The sequence below is a fragment of the Musca domestica genome, unplaced genomic scaffold (assembly GCF_030504385.1).
Source record: "Musca domestica strain aabys unplaced genomic scaffold, Musca_domestica.polishedcontigs.V.1.1 38, whole genome shotgun sequence".
Classification (NCBI taxonomy): Eukaryota; Metazoa; Arthropoda; class Insecta; order Diptera; family Muscidae; genus Musca; species Musca domestica.
The window spans coordinates 4,931,174-4,950,488 of record NW_026712324.1 but is presented as its reverse complement, the minus strand read 5'-3'; the positions used below and the strand labels follow the sequence as shown (position 1 = coordinate 4,950,488).

Below are 19,315 nucleotides of genomic sequence, written 5' to 3'. Positions count from 1 at the left end.
CCCCACGGGAATGGTTGGATGCACCAAAAAAACCAAAATTAGAAAAACAAATGGAAGGAACACTGAGAAAAGGCACCCACCATTTAGAGAAGGTACACAGAGAAAAACCACAGCATAATTTTTTGTATGGAAGAACTGAAGATCTTCGAATGGTTTTCTTCGGAAAATAAACGATTTTGAACTTCTATGAACAATAGAAGACCTCAGATTATTAGATAGACCTAGATATTCTATGCACTTTACCCGAAGATAACCAAAGGGCAGTAGAAAACCTCTGAGTCATCTATGGATACTAAAAGACCACAAGGTTCTCTATGGACAATAGAAGATCTCAAGGCCTTCTCCTTTCGTCAATAGGAGATCTAAATCTTCTCTATGAAAACTAGAGGACGTCAAGGTCCTCTTTAAAAGTTTTACGTCACTATAAAATCGAGAAGACCTTAAGGAAACCCTCGAGCTCCTCTAAAGAGAACCTAGAAGATCTCAAACTCCTCTAGAGAGAACCTAGAGGACCTCAAGCTCCTCTAGAGAGCAACTAGAGGACCTCAAGCTCCTCTAGAGCAACTAGAGGACCTCAAGCTCCTCTAGAGCAACTAGAGGACCTCAAGCTCCTCTAGAGAGCAACTAGAGGACCTCAAGCTCCTCTAGAGAGCAACTAGAGGACCTCAAGCTCCTCTAGAGAGACTAGAGGAACTCCAGCTCCTCTAGAGAAACTAGAGGACCTCAAGCTCCTCTAGAGTAACTAGAGGACCTCAAGCTCCTCTAGAGAAACTAGAGGACCTTAAGCTCCTCTGGAGAAACTAGAGGACCTAAGCTCCTCTGGAGAGCAACTAGAGGACCTTAAGCTCCTCTGGAGAGCAACTAGAGGACCTTAAGCTCCTCTGGAGAGCAACTAGAGGACCTTAAGCTCCTCTGGAGAGCAACTAGAGGACCTTAAGCTCCTCTGGAGAGCAACTAGAGGACCTCAAGCTCCTCTAGAGTAACTAGAGGACCTCAAGCTCCTCTAGAGTAACTAGAGGAACTCGAGCTCCTCTAGAAGAACTAGAGGCCCTTAAGCTCCTCTAGAGAAACTAGAGGACCCCAAGCTCCTCTAGAGAAACTAGGGGACAATAAGCTCCTCTAGAGAATCCAGAGGGCCGCAGGCTCCTCTAGGGAAACTAGACGGCCGCAAGCTCCTCTAGAGAGAAACTAGAGGACCTCAAGCTCCTCTAGATAAACTAGAGGACCTCATGCTCCTCTAGAGAAACTAGAGGACCTGATGCTCCTCTAGAGAAACTAGAGGACCTTAAGCTCCTCTGGAGAAACTAGAGGACCTTATGCTCCTCTAGAGAAACTAGAGGAACTCAAGCTCCTCTAGAGAAACTAGAGGACCTCAAGCTCCTCTAGAGAAACTAGAGGACCTCAAGCTCCTCTAGAGAAACTAGAGGACCTCAAGCTCCTCTAGAGAAACTAGCCTCAAGCTATTCTAAAGAAACTCAAACCCAAGAGTCCACATGGTCCTCCTTAGTCATTAATATGTCTTAAGGTTTTCTATGTATATTAGAGGACCTCAAGACACTCCTTCTAGCTTATCTATAGACACTGCAGAGCCACTGGGTCCACCAGGAGACCTCAAGGACGTTCAAAATCCTCTATAAACACCAGAGGATCTTAGTGTTCTTTATACACACTGAAAGATCTCAATGAGCTAAAAATCCTCTGTAGACAATGAAGAGCCTCAAGGTTCTGTAACCACTGTAAAGGATCTCAATATCCTCTATGGGTAAGGTAGGACCTCAATGTTCTCTATAGATAATAGTTTAACTCAATGTCCTCTATAGGTACTAAAGAACATTCCATAGTAAATAGAGTACCTCGAGGGCCTCCGCCGATAATTCTGGCCCTTATGGTTCTCTATAAGACACAGAAGACCGCAATGTCTTATATTGTATATAGAGGACTTGGAGGTCGTATATTACCAAACTATGACCTTGAGCTCCTTTATTGTTTTTAGAGGGCATAAAAGAACTTTAGGTTTCTAGCGTCTATAGAGGACCTTTAGGTCTCCCAGTGTCCATAGAGGACCTTAAGGTCCTTGAGTATGTGTACAACGTCTATAGAGAACTTTAAGGTCATCTAGGCCCATAGGGTACCTTGAAATCCTATGGTGCATATAAAGGACCTTAAGGTCATCTAGTGCCTATAGAAGACCTTTAGGTCTCCTAGAGTCCATGGATGAAACTAGTATCTTTAGAGAACCATAAGGTTATAGAGTGACTAGAACACCATAGAGGACTTTAAGATCCTCTAGTGCATATAGAGGACCTTAAGATCCTCTAGTGAATATAGAGAACCTTGAAGTCCTTTTGTATCAATCGAGGATCATCATGTCCTTTAGAGCCTATAGAGGACCTTTAGGACCTCCAGTGTCTGTAGAGAACTTTGATAAATTATAAAAAAAAAACAAAATTAAACATTTCTGTTTGTGCATTTGGTAAAAATAGTGATAATTTTCCAAATAAAAGAAAAATATTGCCATTAGCATATGTGTATGTATGCAGTCACATGGTTAAGGGTATGCAATACGCCATCAAAAACAAAAGCTCATCCATTTTGCAGCCAAAATAAGGAGCACAAGAAGAAATTACTTTGGCTGCAAGATTTCGATGCCAAATAAATGTTGCTACAAATCTTCCTTGGCAGAGCAATATAGACAGATTTAATAGCGAAGGAGAGTTTACGTTGCGGATGGCGAAAATCGAGTTAAAGAAGACGATGATGAAATAACAATTTGTATTTTATGAAACATCTCATATTTTGTTGTTTTCTTTCTTTTACATTTTTAATAATTAGTGCGTCGACTTTGAACTAATCCCTTCAATTGGTCGAGAACCCTACATTACCTTACATTTCCAATTTTTTGAAATCAATTGTCGGTTTTTCTTTGTTGCTGTGTTTTTCAAATACTTGAATTATAACAAAAAACACATCAGCAATACCAATAAGTTACAAATTAATTGAAAAATGAAAAAAAAAAGAATTTCAATTCGATTCGTAAATAATTGCAATTGAAAGAACTTTTTCTTGGCATTTCGTAGCGAATTGAAGCTAATTGGTCTACTCTTCAGCTTTTGTGTTAAATATTTGAAATAATTTATTTGGGCATTTTGAGTAGTGGTGGCGGGATGCCTTAAATCACTAAATGGCCCACAATTCATGTGCAGTGTTCTTCGAGCAAACGAAAAAAAAATACAAAATACGTTTTGTAATTAAAATTGAAATATTAAGATTTTGAGGTAAACATTAAATGGTTAGCCGCCATGAGAAGTATTTTTTTTATTTTTTAATCAAAATGTGTCGAATACACAATCAGCTCGATGTTTATATGAAAGCAATGTTCAAATGTTTGTATTTTACAAATTTGTGAGCTTTTGATGCTACAATGTATCAAAGATAAAATTGTGCGTAATTTATTCTCTCTGATCTGTTTAGTGTCTGTCATTGAAGATAGTTTGTGGGCATGGGATTTATAACAAAATAAAATTAGTTTATAAATTATTTAAAATGATAATGATAATAGTAAATATTGGATATATACAATATATAAAGAATATTGAAAAGAAATTCAAAGGGATGTAGTTCGTCTAGCGTAACCGGTTCTGTACCGATTACATATTCGGATTTCTGTAAAATTTCCAATTTTTAAAGAACCTTCTACAATTAAAATGTTTTCCGAATTCGATACAATTTTCATTGAAATTGTAAAATTACAATTTCGTATCAAAGAATTTCGTATAAAAAAATTCGCAAAGCCATAAAATGCTGTAAGATATGTTTATCAAAATATACACAGCGAGTCTCCACAGGGTGAGATAAAACAAGTAAAAAAGCTGTAAGTTCGGCCGGGCCGAACTTTTAATACCCTCCACCATTTGGTACAAATTTGGCAATTTCCAAAAACAAACAAAAAAATAAAAATAATAATAATAAAATCCGTTAAAAATTCTGTTAAAATCTTAAAAATACCGAATGCTTATACGACGACGTGGACCTGCATAGGCAACTTTTGTCATAAGTTTTTACAATATTTAAATGCGAAACTTGAAGAAAAATCTGTTTATAATGTAGCTAAAATCATCAAAATTCCGAATATGGGGGTACCGTTATATGGGGGCTATACGTAGACGTGGACCTGCACAGACAATTTTCTGGCATGGACTGAAATATCCATTACGAACTTCACATGCGAAATTTGAAACAATCCCGGTAAATAGTGTCGCTAAAATCATCAAAATACCGAATATCGGGGGGTACGGTATATGGGGGCTATATGAAGACGTGGACCTACATGGCCCATTTTCTGTTTTATGCTGCAGTATCTATCACGAACTTCAAATACCAAATTTGGAACAATTCCGCTAAATAATGTCGCTAAAATCATCAAAATACCGAATATCGGGGGGTACCGTTATATGGGGACTATTTGAAGACGTGAACCTACAAGGCTCATTTTTTGACTTGGGATGTAGTATCTATTACGAACTTCAAACACCAAATTTGAAACGATTCCGGTAAACAATGTCGCTAAAATCATCAAAATACCGAATATCGGGGGGTACCGTTATATGGGGGCTACACGAAGACGTGGACCTGCACAGATAATTTTCTGTCTTACGCTGTAGTATCCCTTAAGAAATTCAAATGCCAAATTTGAAACAATTCCGGTGTCGCTAAAATCATCAAAATACCGAATATCGGGAGGTACCGTTATATGAGGGCTATATGATAACTAGGACCTACATGGCCCATTTACGAACTTAACCTGCCTACTGGCAAAATATACATGTGTGCAAAGTTTTAGCCTTCTATCTCAATTTGTTCGAAAGATAGCGTGATTACAACAGACAGACAGACGGATAGACAGACAGACAGACAAACACACAGACACACAGACGGACATGGCTAAATCGTCTTAGAATTTTACGCTGATCAAGAATATATATACTTTGTTGGGTCTGACATGAGTATTTCGAGGAGTTACAAACGGAATAACAAAATTAATATACCCTCCATAGTATGGTGGAGGCTATAAAAACTGCAAAAAAGTCAAACGGCATAATTTTCAGATTGTTTTTTTAATTTCATTGAATGAAAGCAAAAAAGGTCGGAAATAGCATCAAATTTTAGAACAAGTTTAGATTTGTTCGAATTGGTCACCTTTGGCACGAATGAAACCGTCACACGATGCTCGAATGTTGCTTTGCGGTATTTTGACCCATTCCCGGCGAAGCGCTTGATAGGGGTGACCGACACTTTGGTATTTCTTAGTACCAAACTTGCTTTCCAAAATACTCCAGACCCAATAGTCCAACGGATTGGTATCCGGAGATTTTTGTGCTCATTTTGCGCTGGAAATGAAGCGAGGAACCTCACTCTGTAACAATTCCTGAGTGGCGTGTGCTGAGTCCTGTTGGAATGTCCAAGGTCTGTGGCCAAAATGTTTGCGTACCCAAAGCTTTAATACGCCCTCCAGAATATTTTCGCGATAATATTTTGCATTTATTCTGATGCCAATGTCGATTAATACGAGCGGAGAGCCCACACTATCACCATGGCCAGCGCTTGAGTTCTGGTGGCCAACCGAAGGTGCACATTTTCAGCTGACCTCTTTGGCAAGTAAACGCGATCATTTTGTTTGTTTACAAACTGCTGGACAACGAATGTTTTCTCATCGGAGACGGAAAAATCCAAATTCGGCAGTTCACCACTTTCGGCTAAGCGAAGCAACTCTTTAGCTCTGTTGAGTTTATTTTCTGTCCGTTGCGGTGTAAGTTCTTGCATTTTTTGGATTTTAAATGGCTTTACCACGAGCTCATTTTTCAATATTTGCCGAATGGAATATTGCGATATGTTCAGCTCACGAGCCCCTTTTTTGGCTACTGCGACGCGGGTTTCGATCAAGTCGCTTCTTTACTTTTCTAACCGTTTCTGCTGATGTTGCTGTTTTCTTCCGTCCCCTTACTTGACGAGCGATGGTACGAACCACAAAAGATTTATTCACATTTAAATGCTGGAGTGCTCTAACGATAGCCACTTGTGGTTTTCCAGCCAAATATAAAGAAATCACACTATCACGCTTGAATTCCATCACGAATAATTTTTTTTTCTGGAAAATTCTCACCAAAATGCTTTTGTACGCTTGTAAACGATATAATGAGCTGTCACTGGAGTAATTCTAACAGCTGTCGGACGAGTGGCTTAGAAATGACAGCAGTCTGAATTTGGTTGCAGTTTTTTCATCTCATTCTGTATAAGGAATATTGAAAAGAAATTAATGGGGATGTTGTTCGTCTGGCGTAACCGGTTCTGTATCTATTATATATTTCTGTAAAATTTCCAATTTTAAAATAATCATTTGAAATTAGAATTTCTCCGAATTCGATTCAATGAATTTGTAGAATTACAATTTCGTATCTAAAATTTGCTCTACATGAATTCGTAAAGTCATAAAATACTGTAAATATTATTGCTGTTGGTTGTGGTGCAAAAAAAAAAAAAAAAAAAAAATAAACAGAAAAAATATCTTTATCAAAATATACACATAGCGGGTCTCTAAACCAAATACCAAATGCCTATGGACAGAAATACTGCCAATAAATGTTTGTTTGCTGTTCATTTCGTCTGCCCATAGTTTTGCATGGGTGTTTATTTGAAAAATTTGCTGGCAAAAAAATACAATTCTCTTATTAGCATCATATGTATTGACTGTAACTGAAATGGGAATATGTGAATGAATGGCGAGAATAAAATTCAAAATGGCTTAAATACTAAAAATAACAAGTGAAACAGCAGCTAAGCTCGGAGGGGCCGGGACCGAGTATTGGGAGGTACCGTCATATGGGGGCTTTACGAAGACGTGAGCATGCATACAAAATTTTTTTGTCATAGGCTGTAGCACCCATTACGAACTTCAAATACGAAATTTGAAATAATACCGATAAATAATGTCGCTAAAATCATGAAAATGCCGAATATCGGGATGTACCGTTATATAGGGGTTATGCGAAGACGTGGACCTGCATACAAAATTGTTTGTCATAAACTGTAGTACCCATTACGAACTTTAAATGTGAAATTTGAAATAATTCCGGTAAAAAATGTCGCTGAAATCATGAAAATACCGAATATTGGGAGGTACCGTTATATGGGAGCTATATGAAAACGTGGACCGACATGGCCCATTTACGAACTTAACCTGCCTACTGGTAACCCATAGAATGGTGGAGGATATAAAAGCGTTTTGAATATTTACACGATTCGAAAGGAAACCAGTAGATTAATGGAATCAATATGAGGCAGGTAGCCCATTCTAAGGTAATGTAAACAAAGTACTTTTTATACCCTCAGCCAAACGGCTAAAGATGGTATATATCATTTGATACGGTCAAAACGAGCCGGTTTCATCCCTAGGTCTTTTTGGGCCAATACCGTTTAAGAACATTTGGAGTCGATCTAGCGATGCCCGTCCTTCTGCTCAGCTGGCTGGCTGGTGCGCACAATAACTTTCGAAGAGAATAACCGATTTAATCCAAACTTGGTACATCGTAATATTATTGTCAAACTTAGATCGAGTTCGGAGATAGACAATATCGATCCACTCCTTCTGGTACCTGCCCCACAAAATGTCAACATTTTCAAAGAATATAATTTACTGCACAGAAAGAGAAAAGATAATCCGAATTTGCTTCAACTTTGCAAATCCTAATATTTGCATCAGTGCTAGATTAGGTGAGAAAATGGACAAAATCGGTCCACTCCATAAAGTACCTCCCCCACAAAGGGTCAAAATCTTGAATAATTATAACTCTTATAAAATTTGATGTAAGTATCCAATTATCTTCAAATTACACACATCAAAATAATTTTATTAACCCAAGGTCTGGTGTGAAGATAAGATATATTGGTTCATTGCTTCTGGTACCTCCCCCACAAAGGGTCAATATTTTTAATAATTATAACTCTTATAAAATATGATGTAAGAGTCTGATTGTCTTAAAATTACACGCATCACAATTTATTTATTAATTCAAGGTCTAGTGTGAAGATGGAATAAATCTCTTTATATTTCTATCAACACATGATCCGTTACAAAGATGGTAGAGATCGGACCATTTCTTCTGGTACCTCCCCCACAAAGGGTCAATTTTTTAATAACCATAACGATTATAAAATCCTAAATAACCATCCGATTCTCTTCATATTTCACACATCGCAATATTTTTATTAATTCAAGGTCTGGTGTGAAGATGGAATATATCGCTGCACTCCTTCTGGTACCTCCCCCACAGAAGGTCAAAATTTAGTATATCCATGAAGCTCATTAAACACGAAATTAACATCCGATTCCATTCAGATCTGGTATGTCTCAATATTTCTATCAACTCGTGATCCGTTATAAAGATGATGGAGATCGAAGCATTTCTTCTGGTACCTCCCACACATAGTGTTCAAGATTTTGAAAACCAAACCGCTCAATGAAAGCGTAATAAGCATGCGACTCCTTTTAAATTTCACACACATCCAAATAGTTTTACTAACGCAAGATCTGTTGTGAAAATGATATATATACCTGCCAACCACTTCTGGTACCTAACCCACAAAGGGTCACAATTTCCTGTGCTTATTTCTGCGAAACAAGTCGGCGATACTTTGCAACTTGCTATATCTAAATATTTATCTAACCAGTAATCTGAGATGATTATAGAATTTATGATTTCCCATACCAATATTTTTATATGTATTAGATAAAACATGAGATACTTCGGTCGACTATACTTGATACCTCAAGCACATCTTAACATTTTCTAAAAATGATCACATGTGTCATGTGAAGTAAAGGAAGTTACCAACCTGTTACCAAGTTACCCCATATTTATATCGTATTTATTTAGGTCAACTGCGAAATAGGCAATATTGGCCCTTTCTCTCAGAACCCACTCCATAGAGTGTCAACAGTTTGAATATTCATAACAGAAGTCAAAATATATTTAAATAATCGAACAATGACTGGAGGGTATTAGTCTGTCGGCTGTACCGATTGATACTTTTTAACTTGTTTTTCTGTAGCTTTTGACAGATCCTAAAAAATATTTTGAAAGATTCTAAGACTCTTAGATTGTCTTCTAAAAAAATATAAAGAATTTCACGAGTCTTTGGGAATCAATATATTTAAAAAAAATCCACGATTCTCGGAATGTCCTAGAAGATTATTTACTAAAATTCCACCAATATAAAAATATGACCGTGAAGTCCTTTAAAAGAACTTTTTAAAAACCCCACAATTTTGAAATGTTCTTGGATATATATGAGGGACTTGAACAACTCCCCACACAAATCTCAGAAGTCTGCGGGTTCCATAATAGGAGAAAACAGTGTATTGTAAACAATTAAAAAAGCTGTAAGTTCGGCCGGGCCGAACTTTGAGTACCCTCCACCATTTGATACAAATTTGGCAATTTTCAAAAAATTAAAATCCATTAACAATTATTTTAAAATTTAAAAAAAAAATACCGAATGTAGCCGTATACGGCCTATACGACGACGTGGACCTGCATACGCAACTTTTGTCATAAGCCTGCACAGACAATTGGCATAGGATGTAGTATCTATTACGAACTTCAAATACAAAAATTTGGAATAATTCCGGTAAATAATGTCGCTAAAATCATCAAAATACCGAATATCGGGAGGAATATGGGGGCTGTACGAAGAGTGGACCTGCACAGACAATTTTCTGCCATAGGCTGTAGTATTCATTACGAACTTCAAATGCGAAATTTGAAACCATTCCGGTAAATAATGTCGCTAAAATCATCAAAATACCGAATATCGGGAGGTACCGTTATATGGGGGCTTTACGAAGACGTGGACCAGCATAGACAATTTTTTGTCATAGACCGTAGTATTTATTACGAACTTCGAATACCAAATTTGAAATAATTCCGGTAAATATGTACTTTGTGGGGTCTAAAACTTAATACTGTGGTGGAGGGTATAAAAAATGGAGTACAGTTTTTTCCCACAAGTTCTTAAATAAATATAATTATTTTTAGATAACTATATATGTTGGATAACATCCCAAAATTTTTTTGGCTAAATTGTTACATATATTTTATTGATATATAATTGGAATAGGAATTTCACCATTTTTCGGAATTAGGACCAAAAAGCACCTTTGGTCCCCGTTGAAGGTTCAAATATTATTTATCGAAATATTTCTCGTATGGTTGAAAGTAATACTGCCGAATATACTTTATGCCTAAAATGCAAGGATTACAAAAAATATATATCTACAAAAATTCAAAACTTTTGAAATCCGGGGGGAAGCTTGCTCCCTCTAATTATGCCACTTTGCGATGTAAACTTTGTAAACGCCGATTTTTTATTTTTTTTTTTTGTATTTTTAGATATAATTTCATAAGCTTCTGAGTTTCCCTTGTAAAAATTATTAATATTTTAAAAATTGTAAAAAATATATTGTTAGTTAGGTTCTTTGGCATTTCACCTACTCCAAACTCATCTACATTGGCCATTTGCATTCATTCACAAAAAAAGTTATCAAATTGCTTGGGGTACATTAAAATCGGACATTTAATAAAAACAACAACAAAAAATAAAAAATTTCAAAAATGTGTTTTTTTTTGTTGCTTCTTTTAATTAATGATCTGTGTACATATATATGTATGTATATTGTATCTGCGCACAACTGCTAATGATGATGAACAGCAAAATATTGAATATTAACAACAACTAAATTAGATTATTGGCCAACATTTTCATTAATTTCAATCAATTAGGAGATTATAAGGAAAATAATAAATAATAAACCGCGAAAAGAATTATCCACAAAAATCCACTGGGGTTTGTTTTGTTGGCCAAACAGCGATTTGGCTATTTTTAGATGTTTTTAGTTGTTGCCACTATTTTTGATTGAATTTTATTTATTTATTTTTAGCCTTTTCGTCATCATATCAAATTCTCACGCTTCCTTGTTCTTGGTCTCCCGCCCCACTCCCAATGGCTGATGAAAAACAAATCTGTGCTAAAATAACTTTCAATTCAATTTGATTGACGATAAATCGATTGATAAGGTTTCAGCTGAGCGCGCACACACACACACACACGGAAACCCCAAGAGACACTCACACACACAAATCTATAACATGAGCTGGAAGTTCTTTTGGAAATTGTTCGCTTTGATGCAGATTCTTTACTTGAGTGAGGTAAGTTAATGAAAAAAAAAAAAAAAAATTATTACTTAGAGGTGAATGGTAAATTTCTTAAAATTGAAATGCGTTAATGGCCATTATTTTGATCCTTCATCTAATTATCACAAAATGTCATCTTTACAAAAATTCCATACCGCCAGGACATGTCTCATCATGCATTTAATTGTCATTAAATCCATTTCGTTGACATTAACATTGTCTGGAAGTTCGACGTGGCAGACGACAGACGGTTGCATTAATGATAATCTTTATTGAAAGACCAAAATCGTGTGTGTTCTGTTTCATGAACTTATTTTTGCTAATCTCTGTGGCAGAATTTATTGGATAAAGATTTAAGTTGTCAGACTTGTCTGCTGTTCAATTTGCTGTTGTTCTTGTTGTATCTTGCTTGTTTCGCGTGTCTGCCAAACAAAAGAAGTCTTCCGAATTAAGGCATTAAAAGTGACATGACAGCACTAATACACTCGAAGAAAATTGTTCGTTGAATATCAATGAATCAATGTCTATAGATTTTTATGGGTAACAGACCTTCTATAGGTCTAGAAAACTTAGAAGCATAGAAGACGTTACAGATCTCAAATCCGTATAGAAGACCTCAAAGGTCTTCTATTCTTATACAAGATCTCACAGGTCCTCAATTTGTATAGAAGATATCCGTACACCTCAGACCTCAGAAGTGTCCTATCCATATAGAAGACCTCTGAGGCCTTCCGAGAGCGATCCGTATAGAATACCTCAGATATATCCTATCCGTATTGAAGACTTTACAGGTCTCCTATTCGTATAGCAGACCTCAAATGTATCCCTGAAACGTCTCCTATTCGTATAGAAGTCCTCATGGGTCTCCTATTCGTATAGAAGACCTCAAGGGTCTCCCATTAGTTTAGAAGACCTCAAAGGTCTCTCATTCTCCCATTCGTATAAAAGACCTCAAATATCTTTTATTCATATAGAAGACCTCTAGGATGTTCCATTAGTATAGAAGACCTCAAAGGTCTTTACAGGTCTCCTATTCGTATAGCAGACCTCAAATGTATCCCTGAAAGGTCTCATATTCTTATAGAAGTCCTCATGGGTCTCCTATTCGTATAGAAGACCTCAAGGGTCTCCCATTAGTTTAGAAGACCTCAAAGGTCTCTCATTCTCCCATTCGTATAAAAGACCTCAAATATCTTTTATTCATATAGAAGACCTCTAGGATGTTCCATTAGTATAGAAGACCTCAAAGGTCTTTACAGGTCTCCTATTCGTATAGCAGACCTCAAATGTATCCCTGAAAGGTCTCCTATTCTTATAGAAGTCCTCATGGGTCTCCTATTCGTATAGAAGACCTCAAGGGTCTCCCATTAGTTTAGAAGACCTCAAAGGTCTCTCATTCTCCTATTCGTATAAAAGACCTTAAAGATCTCTTATTCATATAGAAGACCTCAAGGGTGTCCCATTAGTATAGAAGATCTCCTATTCGTATAGAAGACAGCAAAGGTTTCCTATTCCTATAGAAGACCTTACAGATCCTATTTACATAGAATACTACAAAAGTCTCCCATTAGTGTAGAAGACCTGAAAGTTTTCCCACTCGTATAGAAGACCTACGAGGTCTTCTATTCTTACCAAGCACCTCAAAGGCCTCCTATTCCAATATAGAGCACCTCAAGGATCTCCTAATCGTATAGAAGTCCTTAAAGGTCTCCCACTCGTATAGAAGACATTAAGAGTCTCCTATTCATGAAGAAGACCGAGCACTTCAAAGGTCTCCTATTCCAATATAGAGCACCTCAAGGATCTCCTAATCGTATAGAAGTCCTTAAAAGTCTCCCACTCGTATAGAAGACATCAAGAGTCTCCTATTCATATAGAAGACATCAAGGTTCTCCTATTCGTATAGAAGACATGAAGGCTGTCCTATTCGTATACAGCACCTCAAAAGTCTTTATTCGTATAGAGCACCTCAAAAATTTCCTATTCGTAGAGAATACCTCAATGTTCTCCTATGTCTATTGAAGACTTCAAAGGCCCTCTATTCGTATAGAAGCCCTCTAAGGTCTTCTATTCGTATAGAAGACATACGAGGTCTCCCACTCGTATAGAAGATGTCCGAGGTCTCCTACTCGTATAGAAGACCTCCGAGGTCTCCTACTCGTATAGAAGAGCTCCAAGGTCTGTTATTCGTATAGAAGACCCCAAAGGTCTGTTATTCGTGTAGAAGACCTCAAAGGTCTGCTACTCGTATAGAAGACCTCAAAGGTCTGTTATTCATATAGAAGACCCCAAAGGCCTGCTATTCGTATAGAAGACATCAAAGGTCTCATATTAGTATAGGATCTCCCATTAGTATAGACCTCAAAAGTTTCCCATCCCTCTGCTGTTCTTATTCGTATAGAATAATTCAAAGTTCTCCTATTCGAATAGAGCATAGAAGGCCTCAAATGTCTCCTATTCATATAGAAGACTTAAAAGTTCTACCATTAGTGAAGAAGAGCTCTAGTATGTCCTATTCGTATAGAAGACCTCAAAGGTATCCAATTCGTTTAGAGTACCTCCAAAGCCTCGCATAGAAGGCCTATTTGGTACAGAAAATCGCAAGGTGACCTCAAGGATCTCTTATCCGTATAGAGGATCCTAAGGGTATCCTAGCCATATACAGCCCTCGTAAGTCTCCTATTCCTAAAAAAAACTTAAAAATTGTCAATTGATTTAAGATCTAATAGGTCTTCGGTCTATATAAAAGACCTGTTTTGTTAATTTTCGATATTTCCAAATATTTGAATTAATTTTTCTCTCAAATTTTCGTGAGCTTTACAGTGTGTCTGGCTGTCTGTCTGACTGACTGTCACTGTGGTTTTGGCGACATAACCGCAGAGGCATCATTTAAATTTGTGACAGATGTCTGATGGCAAGACGTCCGTCGACAAACCGCTACATTAATATTTTAAATAAAGTACGAAACAAATTGTTTGCAATAACAACAAAAAACAGCAACAGCAGCAATCCCAACATGAGAAATGTCCACGAAACGACAACAACAACAACAACAACAAGACAGCAAATCACATAAACATGTAAAATGTCCACAAAAATGTCTCCGCATTGTCAAAGTTAGCTGTCACAAACGTATGTAATTTGACTTTTACTTTCGGAATTTGAAAGGGTCCAACACATGACATTAGTTTAGATGGATATGTTGGCCCAAGAAACGCATTCCATTTGGATTTTATGTTTCTGTGGTAAATATGGAAATATTTTACAAATTAACCTTTTGAATTTTTGATGGATGACGATATTGGAATTAGTTACACCAATAACATGTTAAAGGGATCGGTCCATCCCTCTCCACCATAGCACTCGTCATCGACGTTATTGTTTGGAAGTTGTTGCTACTGCTGATGTTTTTTTTTTTTTTTTGCTTTTCTCCAACGATTCGCCTTTGCTAATTGAACTTGAAATATTTGAAATTCCCATGAAATCAAGCGGAAATAATTGCCTACAATTTGAAGGTTGTCCAAATATACGAAAAAAAAAAATAGTTTTGCATATCGGAGAGCAAGTCAAACAAAACAAAACAACAATCAAATCAAATGAAATGAAATTCCCATTATGTGACAACAAACAATGTGCGAACAACAAATTCGTTCAATGAACCGCAAAAAGTCATACACAACAGTTTGAACACACACACATACACAAGCCTGTGCAGAACATGTCTGTAGATAGCAACGAGGTTTTGAGTTCCATGGAAAGCGAGCGAAATTATTTCATAGAGTAAGCTAATGTGGTTTAGGATAATATGTATATGAAATAGGTAAGAAGTATCAGTCGGTTCGCCGATAGATATATACGCTCACTATATCACCTATTATATATGAAAATTTTGAAATGCTCATAACTCCTTAAATATCGGCATTTCGGGGTTTTTTGCATCATTTTTATTGCAGATATTTAAAGAGAAAAAAAAATACAATTTTAAAATGCTCATAACTCCTTAAATATTGACATTTCGGGGTTTTAGCTTCATTTTGATTGCAGATATTTAAAGAGGAAAATAGTCTATTTTAAAATGCTCATAACTCCTTAAATGTTGACATTTCGGTGTTTTTAACATCATTTTGATTGAAGATATTTAAAAAAGGAAAAGTATATTTTAAAATGCTCATAACTCCTTAAATATTGACATTTCAGGGTTTTTAGCATCATTTTGATTGCAGATATTTAAAGAGGAAAAATAGCCTATTTTAAAACGCTCATAACTCCTTAAATATTGACATTTCATGGCAGATATTTAAAGAGGAAAAATAGCCAATTTTAAAATGCTCATAACTCCTTAAATATTGACATTTCGGGGTTTTTAGCATCATTTTGATTGCAGATATTTAAAGCGGAAAAATAGCCAATTTTAAAATGCTCATAACTCCTTAAATATTGACATTTCGGGGTTTTTAGCATCATTATACCCTACACCACAAGGTGGTCAGGGTATTATGTCTTTGTGCATTTGTTTGTAACAGGCAAAAGGAAACGAGATAGACCCATAGTTCATTTTGATGATCTGCATAGAATCTCTTTCTGAGTTGATTTATGCATGCCAGTCCGTCTGTCCGTCCGTCCGTCTGTCCATGTATTCTTGTGAACAAAATGCAGGTCGCATTTATTATCCGATTGAGATGAAATTTTCCAAACAACATTTGTTTGGCCCAAGGACGAACCCTATTGAAATTGGAGATAATCGGTAAAAATTTAGATATAGCTCCCATATATATCTTCGTCCGATTTGCCTTTTATTGTGCACCAAACATGTAATATCAGCCCGAATAGTATGGAATTTTGCACATGCAACCAAATTAGGCCTAAAAATAAGCATGCCAATTTTGACGGAAATCGGTTCAGATATAGCTATAGCTCCCATATATATTGTTCATCCGATTTGTTATTTTTGTCCTCCGCAGCCGTAATATGCACTCTGTAACAACAATATTTGGGGAAATATATCAGCTCAGAAATACCTTGCTAAGTTTTATCGAGATCGGTTCAGATTTGGATATAGCTCCCATATATAACTTCGTCCGATTTACCTTTTATTGTGCACCAAACGTCTAATATTTGCCCAAATGGGATGGAATTTGGCACATACGACCGAATTGAGTCTAAAAGATAGTATGCAAAATTTGGTGAAGATCGGTTCAGATATAGCTATAGCTCCCATATATATTGTTCATCCGATTTGTTGTATTTGTTACCCACAGCCGTAATATGCACACAACGATATTCAGGGAAATATATCAAATACAGCTCGAAATATCTTTGCCAAATTTTATCGAGATCGGTTCCGATTTGGATATAGCTCCCATATATATTTTTATCCGATTTCAAATTAATTGTGCACCAAATGGACAATACAAGTCCGAATTTAAAAGATACAAATGCTTCGGCGTATTTAGTCCTTTAGTTCGGCCGGGCCGACATTTGAATATCCTCCACCATTTGGAAGGAATAAGAAAATTAAAAAAAAAAAAAAAATCCATTGAAAATTCTGTTAAAATCTTTAAAATACCTAATATCGGGGGTACCATTATATGGGGGATATACGATATTGTGGACCTATATAGACAAATCCCTTGTTAAAGTGCTCACAAAGAACTCCTTGTGTGGATTTTCATCGAAAAATTATCAAAATACCGAATATCGGGGGGTACCGTAATAGGGGGGCTATACGATATCGTTGACCTATATAGAGAACTCTCTGTCAGGGAGTTAAGTACTCGCAAAGATCTCCTTGTGTGGAATTTCAGACATTCCATTGAAAATGTGGCTGAAATCAACAAAATACCGAATATCGGAGGTACCGTTATATGGGGGCTATTCGATATCGTGGACGTACATAGATTATTCTCTTCCGAGGTATAAAGTACCCACAAGGAACGCCTTGTGTGGATTTTCAGACAAATCCGTTGAAAAATGTGGGTAAAATCATCAAAATACCGAATATCGGAGGATACCGTTATATGGAGGATATACGATATCGTGGACCTATATAGACAACTCTTTTTCAGGGGGTGAAATACTCATAAGGGACTCCTTGTGTGTAATTTCAGACAAATCCGTTGAAAAATGTGGGTAAAATCATCAAAATACCGAATATCGGGGGGGGGGTACCGTTACGTGGGGGCTATACGATATAGTGGACCGATATAGCCCATCTTCGAATTTGACCTGCCTGCAGACAAAAGAGAGATTTGTGCAAAATGTTAGCTTTCTATATTAATTCGTTTAGACTGTAGCGTGATTACAACAGACGGACAGACGGACGGACAGGGCTAAATAGTCTTAGAATTTTACGCTGATCAAGAATATATATACTTGGTTGGGTCTAAATGATTATTTCGATGAGTTACAAACGGAATAACGAACTTAATATACCCTCCATACCATGTATGGTGGAGGGTATAAAAATAGTATATTTTAAAATGCTCATAACTCCTTAAATAATGACATTTCGGGGTTTTTAGCATCATTTTGATTGCAGATATTTACAGAGGAAAAATAGCCTATTTTAAAATGCTCATAACTCCTTAAATATTGACATTTCTGGGTTTTTAACATCATTTTGATTGCAGATATTTAAAGAGGAAAATAGCCTATATTAAAATACTCATAACTCCTTAAATATTGACATTTCGGGGCAGATATTTAAAGAGGAAAAATAGTCAATTTTAAAATGCTCATAACTCCTTAAATATTGACAATTCGGGGTTTATAGCTTCAGTTTCTGATTGATTTGCAGTTTCTCCAGCCGTAGCCCTGAGAATATAAATACATGTTTCCACAAATTTCTACTGGATTTGCAAGTTAAAATTTTCACAAACAGCTGAAGCTTTGTCAGCCGAACAGAATGCCAGTCAACATAGCCGAACAGAGCATTGCTCTGTGTCAAACAAAAATAGATCACAGCTTTTGTTTCTTCTTTTTTGTATTATGATCTCATGTAAAATTGTGAACAGATGGAACACTAGATGTTGGAAAAAGGCAAAACAACAAAAAACTAAAACAACAAAAAGAGTCATTCTTCCCCCCAAAAAGCACACAGAGAGCCAAATTTTGTCAGACAACATTAAAACTGACTAACAAATAAAATTAGATTGTCTGGCTGGTCGGTCTCGTGCAAGAAACTTAGAAGAAGAGGAGCACAAATAAAAGCAAAAAAAATGTTTCATTTTTTTTTTAGAAAAACTACAGTTTTCCAAAGAAAAAATATAGTTTTTCTTCTTTTCTCACAAAAAAGTGGGACCAGAACGATTTTCTTTGGGAAATCATCTGAAGAAATGTCATAATATTTTGGTTATTGGGAAATAAGATCAATGGTTTAATGACAGTTTTGCTTTGAATTGACAAAAAGATGAAAATCTGACAAAAATAGCAACAACATTTTGGAAGAAGAAATGGATGGATGAGCGTAATATTTAGTCCTCTCCCCATAAGATATGCCGCCATACATTTTTTAGGGGGGGTGGTGGTAGAGAAGAAAGGCAAAAAAAGTTCACAGCCCGAAAAAGTTCATTAGCACCACTACCGCAGAAAAGGAGGAGTAACAAAAAGCGCATAAAATGAAATCCGCCCGGTATTATGGTCGAATAACACACAGGGATACACATACACACACCACTACACTTTCAAAAGCATCACCAAGATTTATGCTTCCAATGATAAAAAAAATGCAGAGTATCAGCAAAAAAGTTTCTACTCCAACAAATGAGAGGAGGAAACTGAATTGAAATACTATCATATCTGGGAATGCTGAATGTCCCTGTCCACCTCTTCCTCACCTTCTCCACCGCCTCATCTTCCCTCGTCTTCTGCCGCCATGCAAGAATGACATTGTGTTGCGGTCTGCCACTCATACGAGAAAAATCGCAATCACACTCAGAAAGGAGGGTGAATCAAACACTAATCGCCATGGCTCGGCTCGGCGCGGCGCGCAGTACATTTGCATCTAAATAACATTGACATCTTTACGATACCGCCGAAAAAGATAAACATAAACTAAATCCCAAACAAAA

The 19,315-nt window shown here is 36.6% G+C and overlaps 1 protein-coding gene across 1 annotated transcript in view; it reads left to right on the top strand.

The window, feature by feature from the left end:
• The window catches only part of LOC131804075 (uncharacterized), a 106,091-nt gene that overhangs the window by 68,419 nt on the left and 18,357 nt on the right, over positions 1 to 19,315 (top strand). The window contains exon 3 of the mRNA XM_059126385.1: positions 10,994 to 11,261. Within this exon, the coding sequence (XP_058982368.1) occupies positions 11,202 to 11,261 (60 nt within the window). The 5' untranslated portion in view covers positions 10,994 to 11,201. The remainder of the gene's footprint in view (positions 1 to 10,993; positions 11,262 to 19,315) is intronic.